Source organism: Taeniopygia guttata, chromosome 15, assembly GCF_048771995.1.
Source record: "Taeniopygia guttata chromosome 15, bTaeGut7.mat, whole genome shotgun sequence".
In the NCBI taxonomy this organism is placed as follows: domain Eukaryota; kingdom Metazoa; phylum Chordata; class Aves; order Passeriformes; family Estrildidae; genus Taeniopygia; species Taeniopygia guttata.
Window position 1 is genome coordinate 12029640 of NC_133040.1, and position 15675 is coordinate 12045314.

Genomic DNA, 15675 nt, shown 5'->3' on the forward strand with positions numbered 1-15675 from the left:
GAGCCATTGCACCAAGCCAAGGCTCCCAACAACTCTCCTAAGACTCACAGCACAGGATGAGGAGTCCCAGGATGATGTCCTGGAGGATGTTCAGCCCCAACAGCTCCTCTCCAACTGTGTCAACTCCCCAAACTGAAGTAACTGCTCCTAACTGATCCCAGCGAGCTGTGCCTGCCAGCTGCACGTCACCACCTCCTCACTCCCACATCTTCAGGGTCACTCACGCACAGTTCGCTCTGCCTGTGCTCTCAGGACACCAAATTCCTCCCAGCTGTAAAAGCCATGAGGGACACAGTGGGGACAACACCTCTGCCTGCCTCTCCACTGCCTGAGGACTCCACCAGCAGCAGTCCTTGTTTGAGGAGCCATTTCCTTCGCTGCTCCGCATGGTTTTCCAGCAGGAGGTGGCATCCTGAGCAGGGGACGGTGCTGGCCATCCCCAGCACCATCCCCAGCTGGCAGGGCAGGACAGTGGGAGGAAACAGCATCCCCCAGCACCAGGAAACACTGCAGGATCTGCTGCTCCAGATCTCAGCTGGCAGCCAAGCCCTGCACCTCAACAAGCCCAGGAAAACACACAACATAAACCTTAAGTGAGAGTTTTGGGTTTATGTGGAGAGGTTTTATGATGTAATAACCCTGCCCCCATTCAGCAGCAGAGATGGGCTCAGGGTGTCAGGAGCATCAGGGTGTCCCAAATGTGTCACACCTTCAGCACCGCTCAGCTGTGCCATCAGAGCAAGACTGACCATGGAAAAGCCAAATACCAACAGGAGCAGGGGACAGAGCAGCTCCCAAAGGCCCAGAGCAGAAACACCACTTCTACCTGTGAATGGCTGTGGGAGCTGCTCCAACCACAAACCTCTCCCAGCCTGTTCCTGCAGAAAACCATGAAGCACCTCTGCTTCCCCAGACCAGGGAATTACAGAAAAACCTGAACATCTCAGCTCCCATAGCAAGAATAAGCCCACAGTGAATCTGTTATTATCTGTTAGCAAAGCAGCAGCTTCCCACCAAGGCTGGAATTTCCATCTTGGTTTGGCAGGCACAGGACTGTGAAATGATTACTGTGTTTACTTTTCCTTTGCTAACTATAAAATCCCATTCCACTGCCCTGCCAAGAATGACTGAAGCTAATAAAATTCAGGCATTTGGAAGAAAGCAATAATAAACCTCCCTTTTGGGGCCTTTATGATGAAATTTCCCCACTCCAATCAGAGATTATGCTGCATTCATGAACACTAGTGATGTCTCCAAGTGCACCCAGATTGACTCAAATCAGTATTTAGCTTTTCTCAAGACTGGGAGTCTTTCTCCTTGTGGCAGCTGAAGGCAGAACAACTGAACAAGGAAGAAACCTTTGAAAAAAACCAGCTTAAAGAATAGGAAGCAGCATATATAAATATATAGATATGTATATATATATAGAAATAGATAAAAATGTAGGCTTTTCATTTACCTAAAAACCTACAGAAAGTATACACACACGAATTCACAAATTTACAAATCTCTCTCCAAATATACTGAAAGCCTTTCATATAATGCACTGTATATATTTATATACACATACCTGCCTATTCTTTGGGAGTTTTTAGTGTTTGAAAGCCTTCAGCGCTCCTGTGTTTACATCTGCCACTCTGTCTGCTGCCGAGGCACAAACACATTAGCTGCTGGGGGCAATCTGTTCTACATCATACCTGAGATGTGTGGCATGAGATAAAATAACACAGACCAGAAAACCAGCTTGAAATAAAAGCCTGTGCTTGGTTTGGTCACGTAACCACGCGGGACAGCTTGACCTGCACGAGGCAATGGTTCCTTTTTAAGCAGTCATGGGAACAACAGCGTCCAAAGTGGAGATCAGCAGGCAGAAAGGATCACTGCTGCTCCTCGGGAACAGCACAGCAGGAGAGAAATCAGAGCCTGTTAGGGCAGTGACCAGAGCAGGTTGCTCAAAGTCAAGCCTAGGAAGCATTACTGTGCAGGCAGAGGAGGGGATAGAGTGCGTGGCAGCAGAGAAATCCACTGTGGACATGTGCTGGAGCAGGATGCCACAGGCTCTGCAGCCTGGGACAATCCCTCAGGATGCAGCAGAGCACTGGGAAACACCACAAGCACTGCCCATCTCCTCCCTCCTGCCTGGCACTGCCAGAGGACAGTGTGCTTCTTCCTCTCAGGAAAGGGCACCAGGTGCAGGATTAAGGCCAGATGAAGGCAAGCAGAACCTGGGCACAACACTGGCACCTGCAGAAAATGCTCTGTCAGAGCACTGAGATGACCAAAAAGTAACTAGACAGAGGTCAGTACTGAAAGGAGGTGGTTCAGGTAATTTCATTCCACACTGCTTCCTCCCCACTATTCCTACTTTTGCTGCACCAAACCTGGGGTAGGACAGAGCACATGAGCCAGCTCTGCCTCTGGGTAAAAGCCCATTTCCAAGGACAGAGGAACAGGCTCCACTGTGCTCTCGCTCCTTATCCTCCTGGAAAAAGGTGCCAAGAATTAGAATTACATTTTTCGAGAGCAGCAGAACAAGCCAAGGGCCTGTCAGCTTGTCCTAAAACAACCCCTCTCTGCTTGCCGAGCACGCAGCCAGCATTCCTGACACACACCAGCGTCCATCCCCCCGGCCCCCCCGGCAGCACGGGGCTGCAGAGCCAAAACACCCTCACTGTGCTCTGCCTAGAGCACAGCCAAGGAGATTTTCTGTTTAAAAAGCAAGTTTAGGTCCAAAAAGAAAGGAGGTTCTCAGCAAGTGATTTTAACTAGGCCCTTTGGCACTTGACAGTTCCTCTCTTGTTACGGATGCTAAGGGTGTTGTTAGGAGATGAAGCTCCACGAAGCACGAACGTGAAGTCACAGAGCTTTAGCAAGGGCTGTTGCCATGTTCAACATGTTATTACAGCTCCACCACCACAGGCACAAAGAGCAGCACCTCATCTCTGCCAAATCCATCTCTGAAATCACTCCCCCACTCCATCCCCTCCAGCAAACACCACTGATCGCTGCTGCATCTCCTCTACAGCTTCCACCCCATGCTGGGAAGGAAGGTATTAGCATGAAATACTCTCCTCCTCAAAACACAGCGCCCAGAATCAATCTGATGGGTGACACAACTCACTGCCTTTTGTTGTGTGAGTCAGTACTGCTGATGGGCTGCACTTCCCAGCCATGGAGAAGTACAGTGCCAAAAATGTGCTCAGTGCTGTACGTCCATGGAGAAGTCACCCAGGGTGCTCTCAGGAAGACCCTTGGGTAGGAGGGGCATGCAGGGATGCTGAACAAGGAGGGAGGAGCAGTTCATCTGCGAGATGTATGTGCTTGCAAATTGGTAACAAGCTCCTGCTGCTTGGTCACCTGCACTAACTGGAAAGATCCCACACAACCATCCCAGAGGTGCCTGGATCTCCTGGGAGCTCAGGAACGCTCCTTGCCCAGCAGCACCCACACCCCCTCCCAGAACATGAGGGAAAAGAAGAAAACAGATCAGGAAGGGACTGCAAAGGGTGGGGGAAAACAGATGGGATGTCCTTCTTGTTACCAGGGCCAAACTCTTGACTTTCATTCCAGGAGAGGGGTTCTTTTGAACACAAATGAACACAACCAGTTGAGCACAGGCAAAAATGGTGGCTGGCACAGCCATCCTCACCCTACACCATCCTCATGCTCTGGAGACCAGCATCAGTTCCTGCCATACCAACACTATTTCCTAAGTCCCACCTGAGCACTGACAAAGCAGCAAAGTAGCTCTCCTCTCTCCTGCATTTCCAGGAGAAAACAGGGCACATTAGAATTCTTACTATCAGATAAAATATAGCATATTTTACATACAGCACGTACAAACACTTCCTAGATGGAGAATGCACACAGCACACCCAGCTCAGCACACTGCCTACTGCAAGCACGGAGGCAGAAATATTTCTTCCAATTACAGGGGTGAGGCACACAAAGTCAGGGGACTTTCTCTCCCTCCAGCAGATCAGGTGAGATGTCGCACTGCGCGAGCCTTGTAATATTGACTGAGTGGGACAGAAAAGTCCAATTATGTAAATGATGAAGCAGGTTCCCGAGAAGCAGTCAGCCTTATCACACCATCCTTCCCCACCGCTGTGGCTTGAAAGGCAATTTAAAAGGTTGTTTGGGATGTCGATCACCACAAACGAGCTGAAGAAGTGTGAAACAACCTCTGCTTGAGGCACCATCAGTTCTCCTGTTGCTTTTCCAGCTGCACTGAGCCTTTGCCCTGCTGGCTGTGGCTCGAGGACCACTGCAGGCAGCTCAGGGAAGGGTCAAAGGTTTTTATATCCTGCCTCTGGAATATTTCTGCAGCCCATGAGGGCTTTTCCTGCCATACTCGAGTCTCTCCAACCATAATTCGGTTCTCTGGCCGCAGGAGCTTCAGCTGAGAAACGGAATAAAACCAGTTGTCTTGCAGTCATGGTGCTCCTTTCCTTCATCCCGCAGTCCAGGTCCAGCTGGAGAAACCAAACATCTCACAAGGAATATGCAATGCCCCAAAGCATCTGTTTTTCAAATGAAACCAGCGCAAATCCATGCCTGGGATGGAATTCCAGATACGACACTACTCAGGCTGTTCCCCTGGCTTGCTGTCCACACTGGTGCATGGCACAGGCTGCTGACACCTCCTGCAGCCATCCTGGCACAGTGGGCAATGGAATGGACTGCCAAGGCACGCCAGGAGAGCCACTCTGCTTGCACAGCACAGGCACATGCTCCCAAAGGTGTGTGTTCATGTGCAGCTGAGCAGGGCTTGACACACTGACACTCATCCCATCCTCCCATAATTTGGAAATTATCTTTGGAGCAGGGAGGAAAAGGGGGGGAAATCCAGCCAGAAGTGTTTGTGCTGTGGCAACGTGAACAACGCAAATATTTCAGCTTTTAAATATGCTTGGAATGACAGAGAATGCCAACACGTCCCTCATCTTCCCAGAAATAGCTTTGAATCACTGCTCCCCTAATGTAAATTCCCCACCCCACACCAAAAAGGTTTTTTTTTGCAACCAGATTTTTATCAGGCACAAGGCATCAGTGTGAGCAAGCACATGGCAGATGGGTGGGTGTCACACGCGTCACAGGAGGATCCTCCTGACGCCACAACCCCAGCTCCACTCGAGCTGCTGGACTCAAGAGCCCCACGCCACTCACTCCTGATGGGCGCCCACTTCACTGGCTCAGCTTCAGAGGGAGAGCCCAGCTGCAAGGAGAGTTAACAAGAACTGCTGTGCTCTGCAGGGGAAGGAGGACAAAAGCAGGAAAGACGTAGGTGTGTTTGTACCCGCTAAAATTGTTTCATTTCACTGCTCAGATCTGAGGTTAGAGCTACTTCTGCAGAAGTCCACTCCTCCAAGAAGCAGTGGGGAGGCCACACAGCATGTGGAGAACCCCAAAGGCCTCAGGACAAGAAGTTCTTCTCATGGCAGAGTGTTTGAGGAATTTCATTTCCCACTGGGCTGGTCAAGCCAGGCACTGGCACAGGTCTCTGCATCCTCACCTGGGATGGAGCAAGAGGGTGCTGGCAGCATTGGTGTGTCCCCTGAGCATCGGTGCTACCACAGCTCTGCCTGGGCGTCCTGCAGGGCCTGCTGGCAGCCAGCCCCTCCCCACCAGATGTGGGCACAGCTGGCCAAGGGAGCATCTCCCCCTCTCCCAGCAGAGATGCACGGCTGGGCAAACCAGACCCGCTCTGTCTCTCCATCCCCGCTTGCATACGTTCCACAAAAACCCAGGAAACAAGCCCGGAGCTCTTTTGCTGGAGTGAAAAACAGCCTCCCGTGGGGAAGGGAGAGCCCGGAGCGATCCCTGCTGCAAGCTTGGAGGCTATGGGAGGACACACACCCAGGGACGGCCGACGCTCACAGCTTGTTCCATCCTCCAGCCCCTCTGCGCTATTGTTCCACAGCCATAAATCACGGGCAGGCCTGGAATTCCGGCCTGTTTCCTCCAGGAGGGAGCCTGGGGTGCCGGAACCGAGCTGCAGCCGGGCTGTGCCTGCTAATTCCCCGGCGAGCGCCGTGCTGAGCGCTGCGCTCACTCCCACGCATCCCGTCGCAGCGCCGCGTCCAAAGCGCCGCTGCCGTCCTCCCCCTCCGCTCCCTTCCCCCAGCCTGGATTACTCAATTAGAGATTATGCCTTTGCCAGTTACCTCCAAGCCAACTGGGGCCTCTGCCAAGGTCAACACAAGTTCCAGCCAGTTTCATTAATAACTGCGAGACCAGCCCACTGGAAACTCTGAGAGGTTAATCCCAGCAACAGATCAATGTTCCCATAACAAAGCCACGGAGCACAAACGCAACTGGGGATGTAGCAGCCGGCCCAGCTATCTGTGCTGGGAGCTGTGGCACTGCTCCTTCAGTCCCTACCAGGGCAAACCCTGCTGCCAGAGACACCTGAGCCTCCTGCTGCCCTGCCCTGGCGCATTGGCCGGGGATGGAGCGGCGCTGCCAAGGCAGCGGCCAGCGCGGCGAGGAAGAGCCGAGCTCCCGAAAGGCCTTTCTGCTGTCCTTGGTGCCCGGCCAGCCTGCGGCCAGGGCAGGAGTTAGCAGGCTGGCCTAGAGCCTTCTCCATCCCACAGCCTGTCTTCCAGCAGTTCATTGTAAATTGGGCTCTGGAACGGGCAAGCCAGTGTGAAATTTGGCATGTACGCTGCTGGCTTCAGTGCATCATTAAAAAGGCATTTCAAATGTGTTAATTCCTCCTTTTTCAATTAATTGCTTTTAAAGCTGCATTGATATGCATGAAAGCAAAATAGCCTCTGCCCTAATTTCTGTTTTGCCATACCTATTTCCTGACCTTAGTGCTGTCTTTTCCAAGACTACCCCCCCCACACACATACTTTTCTTATTCCATTTTTCAGTCCGTAACAAAACAAAAATGCTCACGCAGAAAGGGAAGAAATTAAAACCTTTGCACAATGTAAAGCAGAGTCCAATTCTTAACAACACATGGCTTCTTAATTGCCTTTTTCCATCCACAGTTGTTAATTATTTTACAAAAGAGGGAAGTGGCATTGTCCCTGTACAGATGGGGAAATCTGAGACAGGGAAAGGGGAAGAGACTTACCCAGAGGCCAGCAGCCTGCCAGGGCAGATGGCAGCAAGGTTCAGGTTTCCTAAGCCTCCACCCAGCCCCATTCCCGTGGGATTACATGGCTCCCTTCCCTGTCAGTGAATTCCTGTCGGAGCAATAGGCCACTCATAAGTGCAGCCAGCTGGGGGACTTGCAAGGGGACTAAATGCAGATCACAACTGACTCACATCCTATAGGAAGGGCAGCAAACCACGTATGTGGCGGGAGAGCAGCCTTAAAAATGGGAAGGAGAACAGCGAAAGCATAACAGGAATAAGAAGAGATGGCAGGGGAGAGGCAGGATGAAGCTCCAGCTGTGCCCATCACCACTGGCCTGCTCTGGGGCTGTCTGCTTCACTTCTGGCTGCTGTTACATGAGGGAGGTCCATGACTTTACTGGAAAGAAAGCAGAAGCTATCAAGGGTCCTGGGAACCAGCTCCTGCCTCTCTGCCAAGAACACACCTGGCAAGGCCACATCATAGCAGCTTTTCCAGCAAATCCCACATCCAGGCTTGCAGTGACTGTAAAAACAGCCCTGCTTTAGTTGGTCTGCTTACTGTCAGCCAGATAAAGGGAGAACCTTCCTGGGGAAAAGCATCACCCCCAGCTGGCACAGAGGGCATGGGGAGGTTTCATTTCTCCCAGAGCCCTCCAGGCCATCCAGCAGCAGGAGCCCAGGACTACAGCACCGAAGCAACACAACACACAACAGCAGGGAAATAGATGTTGAAGTGGGATAAAACAGGCAAGAAAACAACCTTCTGCCTCTGGCTTGAAAAGAAACACCAGTGTTTGAGGATATGAGCAATGTGAGGTTCATAAGCAAAGGTAGTATCTTTTACTTGTCCAAGTGAGATTTAGCTGAAAGCTGCTGCTTTTGAAAGGCACGCTGCCCAAAAGTGTGTCTGTTTTCTGCAGGGAAAATGCACTGATCCAAGAGCTTCCCCTTACAGCCCTGCCTGGAGTGAGGCTGCAGGGATACTGAACAGGGCTTAAGGGGCACAGATCTCCTCCGGTTTGGGAGAGGCAGATGAGGAATAAAAGAGATGAGAAATCCATTTCTCTTAAGGGGAGGAAAAACTCTGAGCCTGTTACCAGCAGTTGCCCCATCAATTGTTCCATCTGTGTTCAGAGCATGGATTATGGCTCTAAATAAAGGCCTTGGAAACATGGAGGAATGGTGCCTACTTCTCTCCCCGGGCTGAAGGTTGGTAAATCCAGTTATCAGTGGTTATCAGGGAGGTGCTAAACTTATATCCCATCACAGACCTGATTCTGCATCTCAGCTCAAGGGCTGCTCCGAAACCAGGACATATCCACTGCCTGAGAGCAACATTCATTCCATCTACATCCCCTGGGACAGCCAGGCTGGCGCCCAGAGCGTGTAACCAAACCCCTACCCCTTTTATTGAGGGCTTTGTGGAGCTCTTACTGCGCAAAAATGAGCTCAGTCTGCAAAATCACCATGAAGAGCAGTCCCAGCACTATTACCCCAGCGAGTAAATCGAGCTCCTCCCCAGGCAGTGACTGCAACAGCGAGGAATGGGGTAACGGGTAAGGGAAGAGCTCCTGGGATACTCTGTGTTTAGCAATGCTGGGCTCACGTGGTGCATCTCACCCCGCTGCCAGAGCTGCCCCAGATAAAGTATTGAGTGACTTCATCAGACACTGAGTCAGCAGCACTGACAGAACAGCAAATATCTCTCTCCAGCTCTGGTCACTGGGACACATCTCCTGCCACCGTGTGTGTGCCACTGCCCTGGGACACACGTCTCCCAGGAAGGTCTCTATCATCTGTCCTCGGTGGTGAGCTCAGAGCCCACTGCTGAGTTCACCTGTGGCTGGCTTAGCGTGGGCGCAGGAAGAAGTTCCAGCTGTGCCCTCAGCCCAGATGTGCCAGTGCCCAGAGCTGTGCCCAAAGGGCAGCCTCAGCTCTTTGCATTTCCCCTGGACCCACAGCCAGAGCAGCTCCTCCAGCACGCTGAGGCTCAGAGCAATGCACACATTGGCTTCAGGAGCTTTCCACCACCTTCATGTCCACCACCAGCACTTTATAGACTAGTCTGAGGACAACTGCTCAGGGCTAACAGCAAATTAACCCAATTTCCCAAGCTGCAAAGGCTGATGTACCCTGTGTCCCAGACCTGCCTTCTGCTCCCAGCCACTTGAACAGCACTGAGATGACCCAGTCTTGCAGTGAGCTCCATCAAACCCACTCTAGAAGCAGCTCCTGCTAGTTTAGAGCAACTAATCCCTGCTCCAGTCAGGCTCCCACCAGTCAAGGACACCACATTTTCTTCTTCCTTCCAGACTCTAAAATTACAAATGGCTCCACTAAAAGCATAATCTTGTCTTGCTGAATTGCATCTCAGCTCTCTCTCTCTTTCATTAAAAAAATATTTTAAGCCCCCTAAAATGCACGTACTTCCTGGAAATGTGTCACAGACCGAGAAGCAAATGCAGCCCCTAAACAAATGAACTAATTCCTCAAGAGCAGCTCTGCCTATTAGAAACAAATAGTTGAGACAATCCATGGTTTTCTGGTGAGAGGCAGAACAAAACTGCTGGTGGGAATAATGTGAAGACAGAAAAGTCATCCTGGTTTCCTCGTACCTTTGGAGAGGTCTCTTTTTTGTCTGGTGGACAACAGTGCATCAGCCACCCAAGCAACATCCCCTGAGGATGTTTCAGAGCCTTCAGGCCTCCCCTGGTGTCTGAACTCCTCCAGAGTTAAAGAGAGGTCAGAGGGACCACCAGCATTGTATGGATAAGAAATATCTGAATATCTCAGCACTAACAAGGAAGAGCTTTCTTGTCTGTGTTATTTCAATCAGCTCCCACAGGGATACAGCAAACCATCCCCATCTTCCTGGCTGTGAATGTGACTTCCCTTTCACTCCACTTCCAGACTGCAGCTGCACCAGCCCTCAGCTCCAGCATCAGAGCCCCCAGCACATTTATCCAGCAAGACTTGCCTGCCAACCAGGAGCACCCAAACTGGAGGTAAAATCAAATACAATTTACCTCAAGAGAAGATGAAAGTAAATCCAAACAGGCACACAAGCAAGGGATTTCTCTTTGCAACATTTGTTCCATGCACAGAGGGGACAATTGTAAGTAAATGATTTGCTTTGTTAAATGAGACTGGGACAAGAGAGGCTTTCCTGGGGAAGATTCTATTAAAGAACCACCAGAAACCAATTCCAGCCCTTCAAACACCAATATTAAATAAAGAGATGTGATAAATGAGAAGCATCAAGTAAAAATCAAATCAGGGCAGCGTATCCAGAAAAGCCAGACGTGACCATCCTTAATTAAGCCTACAGGAGCTTCCAAATGGTTCTGGTGCATCTGACAGCCCAGTGAAAAAAGCCCATCACTGCAACAGTTATGGGGAAAGCTGATATGCTTCTGTTCCCCCAAAATGCCCACCCCAACTCAGGGAAAACCATCCAGTACCTCCAAGCACTGCTTGGTGCACTGGGAACCACAACCTACGCTGAACTCAGCAGCAGCTCAGAGCCTCAAAGGCAGTTCCAACAAGCCCAAAATGCAAACCCCACACCCAGCTGGTGGCACAGCCCCTTACCTTTGAGAGGTCCTCGGTGCCCCCCTGCTGGCTCTGGCTCAGGAGAGGCGAGTGCCTCATCAGGGGCTCCTGCAGCAGCTCCAGGCGTGGCCTCTTGCTCTCAATGAACTCCAGCTCCGACGGCTTGGTCAGGTCAGAGAGGTAGGAATGGCCCTCGGCTCTCAGGTGCAGCTCCTGAGATCTGCGGGCAAAAGGAGAGGAGTTTTTAGAAAAGAAACGACCTCTGTTCTTCTCCATTCCATGACTGCAAACCACTCAGGGAGGAGAGGGCTCAGTTTTCCAGAAGGATCACAGAATAATGAGGTTGGAAGAGATATCTGAGATCATCAGGTCCAACCTGTGCCCTAACACCACAACCAGACTATAGCACCAAATAGTGCCAAATCCAGTCTTCTTTTAAACACATCCAGAGATGGTGATTCCACCACCTCCCTAGGAAGACAATTCCAGTATTTTATTATTCTTTCAGTGAATTTTTTTTTTCCTAATATCCAACCTAAACCTTCCCAGACGTAACTTGAGGCTGTGTCCTCTTGTCCTGCCAGTGCTGCCCAATGGAAGAGACTGACCCCACCTGTCTACACCTCCCTTCAGGAGCTGTAGAGAGCAATGAGGTCACCTCTGAGCCTCCTCTTCTCCAGGCTGAACAACCCCAACTCTCTCAAACATTCCTCACAGGGCTTGTGCTCCAAGACCCATGTGGGGAGGCCAGGTGGCCCTGCACTCAAACATCTCAGGTCCCTGCAGACACAAAGGCACAGCCCAGAGCTGGGCTGCATGGTGCATGTCCTGGAGCAGGACCACCAGCACCCTCCAAGCCCAAGGGGCCACCCTGCTGTCCCCCTCCTCACCTGGAAATCCCTGCTGTCATCTCCCGTGCCACCAGTGCTGTCCCTACACCAGGACAAAGTGAGTAAGGCTGCAGGTCTGAGCCTTCCCTGCCGTGACACATGGGTTGGGCTGGTCAGAAAAAGGTAAAGCTTGGCAAATCCTCAAATCTACCCCATAAATCCTCCCCTCCATAAAGCCTCCAAGACCAGGCACAGCCCCCTCTGCCACGCTTGGCCTATTTAGTCAAAGGTACCTGCCTCGGTGTTTATATTTGGTGTCTTCTATAGGGATACCAAAGATTATATGCTGGGGAAAAAATGCCTACTCCTCCGTGGCTAGACAGAAGGGATTTATTTTTCCAGGATGGGGGAGGAAAGAAACCAGCCACATGTAGTTGCATGTCTCTGACACAGAGCTGGCAGGCTGTAAAGGCACATTATCCAGTGATAGCAACTGCACCACGAGTCACATCGAGCTCAAACACCTTTTACCTGTTAAATATGATGCAGTTGGTAATACCTGGAGAGTGGGCTTTGTTTTGCTTTTTTGCAAACAAACACTGAACTTTTTTTTGTACTTCTGTTTTCCTCAGCAGGATTCTCTTGTGGGAATTGTAAAGGGATCCTACAAAAATACATTAAAACCTTTTACTATGCCCTAGGATCAGCTTTGCTGCAGCAGCTCCAAGGGATTTTTTAACACTTCAGGCAGAAGTGTCCCTTAAAAAAAAATAAAATGAAGCACAGGAGATTCAAAGCTTGTGAAAAAACATGGGTTTTTTTCTTTTCCCTTTAAACAAGATTGTTGTAATTCTCCTGAGCTGGTGGTAAAGTGTCTTCCTAAGTTATCAAATACTAAAAAACTTAACAGCCTTTGGAGCTGCTTGAAGAGGAGGGAGAAAAGAGCAAGCATAGAAGACAGGGGGTCTTACACATCGTTTGCCCCCCCACACACAAACTGCAACTGCTGACATCAAAAATCTCAGAGAAGATGGCACAAATGGAAGGATCCAGAGTGCCCTGAAGCTGTAATGGCTCTGGCTCACATCCAGGGAGAGGATTTTGCAGAAATCCACACTCTCAGGGCCACCACCCTGAGCACTGCCCTCCCCTGCAGCAGCATGGACACCTTAACCCAGCCCCAGGGAATCAAGACAAAACTGGGAGTCTTGTTTTTAATTCAACATCAACAGCAGGCACAAAGCACATGAATGCCAAGTTCTGCTGCCGTGGGTTTGGCTTTGCTGCTGACACACAGAAACAGAATCTGGCTCATCCTCTTCCTCCTTCCCAGCAAAAAGGGGACAGGAGAATGGGGATGTTGGTGCTCCAACATCCCAGACAGAACGTGCAGCTCACACAGCAAACCCTCCAGAGCTGAACAGCCCTGAAACCTGGAATGGAAGCACAGCTCGCTTCACCTGCAGACACTTCTGTGCTGAAGGATCCTCAGCTTTTCTCAGCAAGCCCAGAAATCTCTCCTGGCACCTCTCAGGTTTCCTGCTGTCTGGTCCCAGCCCTTCATGCAATCCCTGCCTGCCCACAGCTGCGTGCCAGCATTTCGGGCTCTGCTGTAAAACCCAGAACAATAACCAACTGTTGAGCTGGGCAGGTGCTAAAATATTCCAACACCCAAGGCCTTGCTCTACTGAGGCAATTAAAAATCAGATGTATTTATTTTCCCCTTTTCCCCCTTTTTAAGGCCATATTACCAAGAAGCTGCTAATTGACAAAGGATGGCTCCAAGACCTCTGCAGTTGTCAGGAACTCGACACAACTGCTCCACTCAGAAAAAAAAGAAGCAGGATTCTGAAGATAAGAGCACCACTGAGCTTTACAAAGGCAGTTACTCACAGCGAGGCAGGGGCCACGCCAGGGAAAGCAGCTGCAATGTTATAAGGTGCTATTTTATTTCCATTTCCACATCCACTGGAACAGCTATTAACTTTATCCACTGGAATTTCCAGCCGCTCCCGAGATTACTTTGCCCAACACAACCCGCTCAGCCTGTCCTGGCTGCAAACCCAAATGCTTTTGCTTGAAGCCTTCACACCTTTCACTCTTCACATCCCCACCTGCAGCAAGCTCTTTACAGACTTTTATACAGCGACAACACAGCTGTCAGTAAAAAATTACTCTGCCTGAAAAACCCTCCCCTTACACCGAGTTTGGGCTTTGCTGCATTTTCCAAATAGTTCCCACCTATCTGGTTTATTCCAGAGATTCCTACTTTGCTGAAGGGAAAGAGTGGTTTTAATTGCATGCGAGTTGTGCATAATTAAATGAAGCAAAGCAAATGCCAGCATTAATTATGAAGCGGGACAGGTTAGTCTTCAGCTGAGTCCTTCAGCACAAACACTGAATACTTCAGAGAAGCAGAGCAGCCTGAGACGTGCTGACACACAAGGCTGGGTGCCCAGGGTTTGCCCAAATTCCAACCACATCTCTGCTCAGGGTAGGTCCAGAAGACCAAGATAACCCGAGATGAGACCTTTGGTTCATTACTAACCCGAAAAGGAATCGCACCCTCCCAGCTGCAGAGCTGTGTTACTCATTCACCGGGGCAGCCTCCTCTGCACACTCAGAGGGTGGAGGAAGGCAGGAGCAGATAAAATCCTACAGCAGCGTGGGGTATCTGCAGCTCGCCCCAGCAAGTGTACAACATGGGCTAAAACACCAGTAACTGGGTATCGAGGAATCAAAGAATCCTTAAGGCTGGAAAAGACCTCTAAAATCTTTGAGTCCAGTCATTAAGCTGAGAGCTGGGGTGAGATGATCAGATGAGATATCCTAAGCTGCCCTTGGTTGGGACTTGTAAGAGCAGTTGTGATGAGATCTTAGCATGAGGGATGTTACTTGTGTTTTCCTGAAGCCAAATCACTGGGAAATGGGCAAGCACAAATTTTCAGGAGGCCAAAGACTCTCCCTCCCCAGTAACCCACTGGCTCCTCTGAGCAGCACAACCCTCCCCTGGCCCTTCAGACCTTCCCATATTTCCCTCAGCAGAGCAGCACAAGGTGGCTGCAGGAGGAATGATGGCCATTCTGCAACATCCAGAAAACACAGCTTGGCTTCCTGAAGCCTCCTGCACCGAGGGCTCAAAACATGGGCAGCGATCCAAACCAGCTCTCACTAACTCCCAGCAAGAGCACACTTCAGGAGCTGCTCCCATCTGCAAATACTGTTCCCTACACCATGGGGCCAAACAACATAACCAGGCTGGAAAACTGATTCTCAGTGTCTCCTGGAAGCAGAACCAAGACAAACAATGGCCTTGCTGAGGCTGCTTATTTCCTCCAGCTGAGGTGGTTTGGTGGGAAATTGTCTACAAAAAAAAAAAAAGTTCTAAAAAGAGTATCCAACCTCCACAGGTACAGACAGACAATAAAATGCTTTTGAGAAACAGTTATATAGAAAACCACTGGTGCTGAAGTGAATTATTTATAGCCAATGCTAAGATTTTTCAGAGGTTTCAATAACCCCTCTACAGCTAATGAGAGCCAGAGTGTGAGACTGGGCAAACTGGGACCTGTTAAAGAGAGAAACTGGAGGCTCTGTAGGAGCAAACCTGCCACCAGGCACCTACAGAAACACATCCAGGGCCAACTGATATATTCCCTTTGTCATGGAGGATGGGAAGAGCTGCATGTCTGGGCGGGAAGATGGAGCTGCTCCCACACCCTCAGCAAAGTCTGCCAGCAGCAGGACGGAGTCTGCCCAAGCCAAAGGTGTGGGACAGCCTGGAGCAGGATGCTCATGTGGCCAGCTGAAGGACTCCCAGCTCCCCAGCAGCTCTGACCAAGCACCATGTGCCTCCTCAGGATGCTGGGGCTGTACATTCCCACACAAGGGCAGGGAGCAGTGCCTCAGCTGCCCTGCACAACCCCTCAGCCACCTTCTTCCAAGCCAACTGCAATTTAGATAAGAGCAACTGCTTTATTTAAAACATGCATATTGAAGATCCCCATACACAGAGCCTGAATTATTTATGCACAGGACCAGCAGAAGCTTTAACACAATGGCACTGCCTCACTCAACAGGAAGAGGAGGAATATTTGTCTCTCTCTCCACAAGGTCCCTCACATGCTTTCTCCAGGCATCCAAAATTGCAGCCTGCCAGTAAAGCCCTCTTAGCAGCCCTGGGTGGCTGGAACATCCTGAACCA

General features: G+C 50.5%; 1 protein-coding gene across 1 annotated transcript in view; it reads right to left on the reverse strand.

Annotated features, from left to right (window-relative positions):
* The window catches only part of NCOR2 (nuclear receptor corepressor 2), a 226638-nt gene that overhangs the window by 123189 nt on the left and 87774 nt on the right, over positions 1-15675 (reverse strand). Inside the window, exon 4 of the mRNA XM_072936200.1 lies at positions 10681-10861. Coding sequence (XP_072792301.1) covers positions 10681-10861 — 181 coding nt within the window. The remainder of the gene's footprint in view (positions 1-10680; positions 10862-15675) is intronic.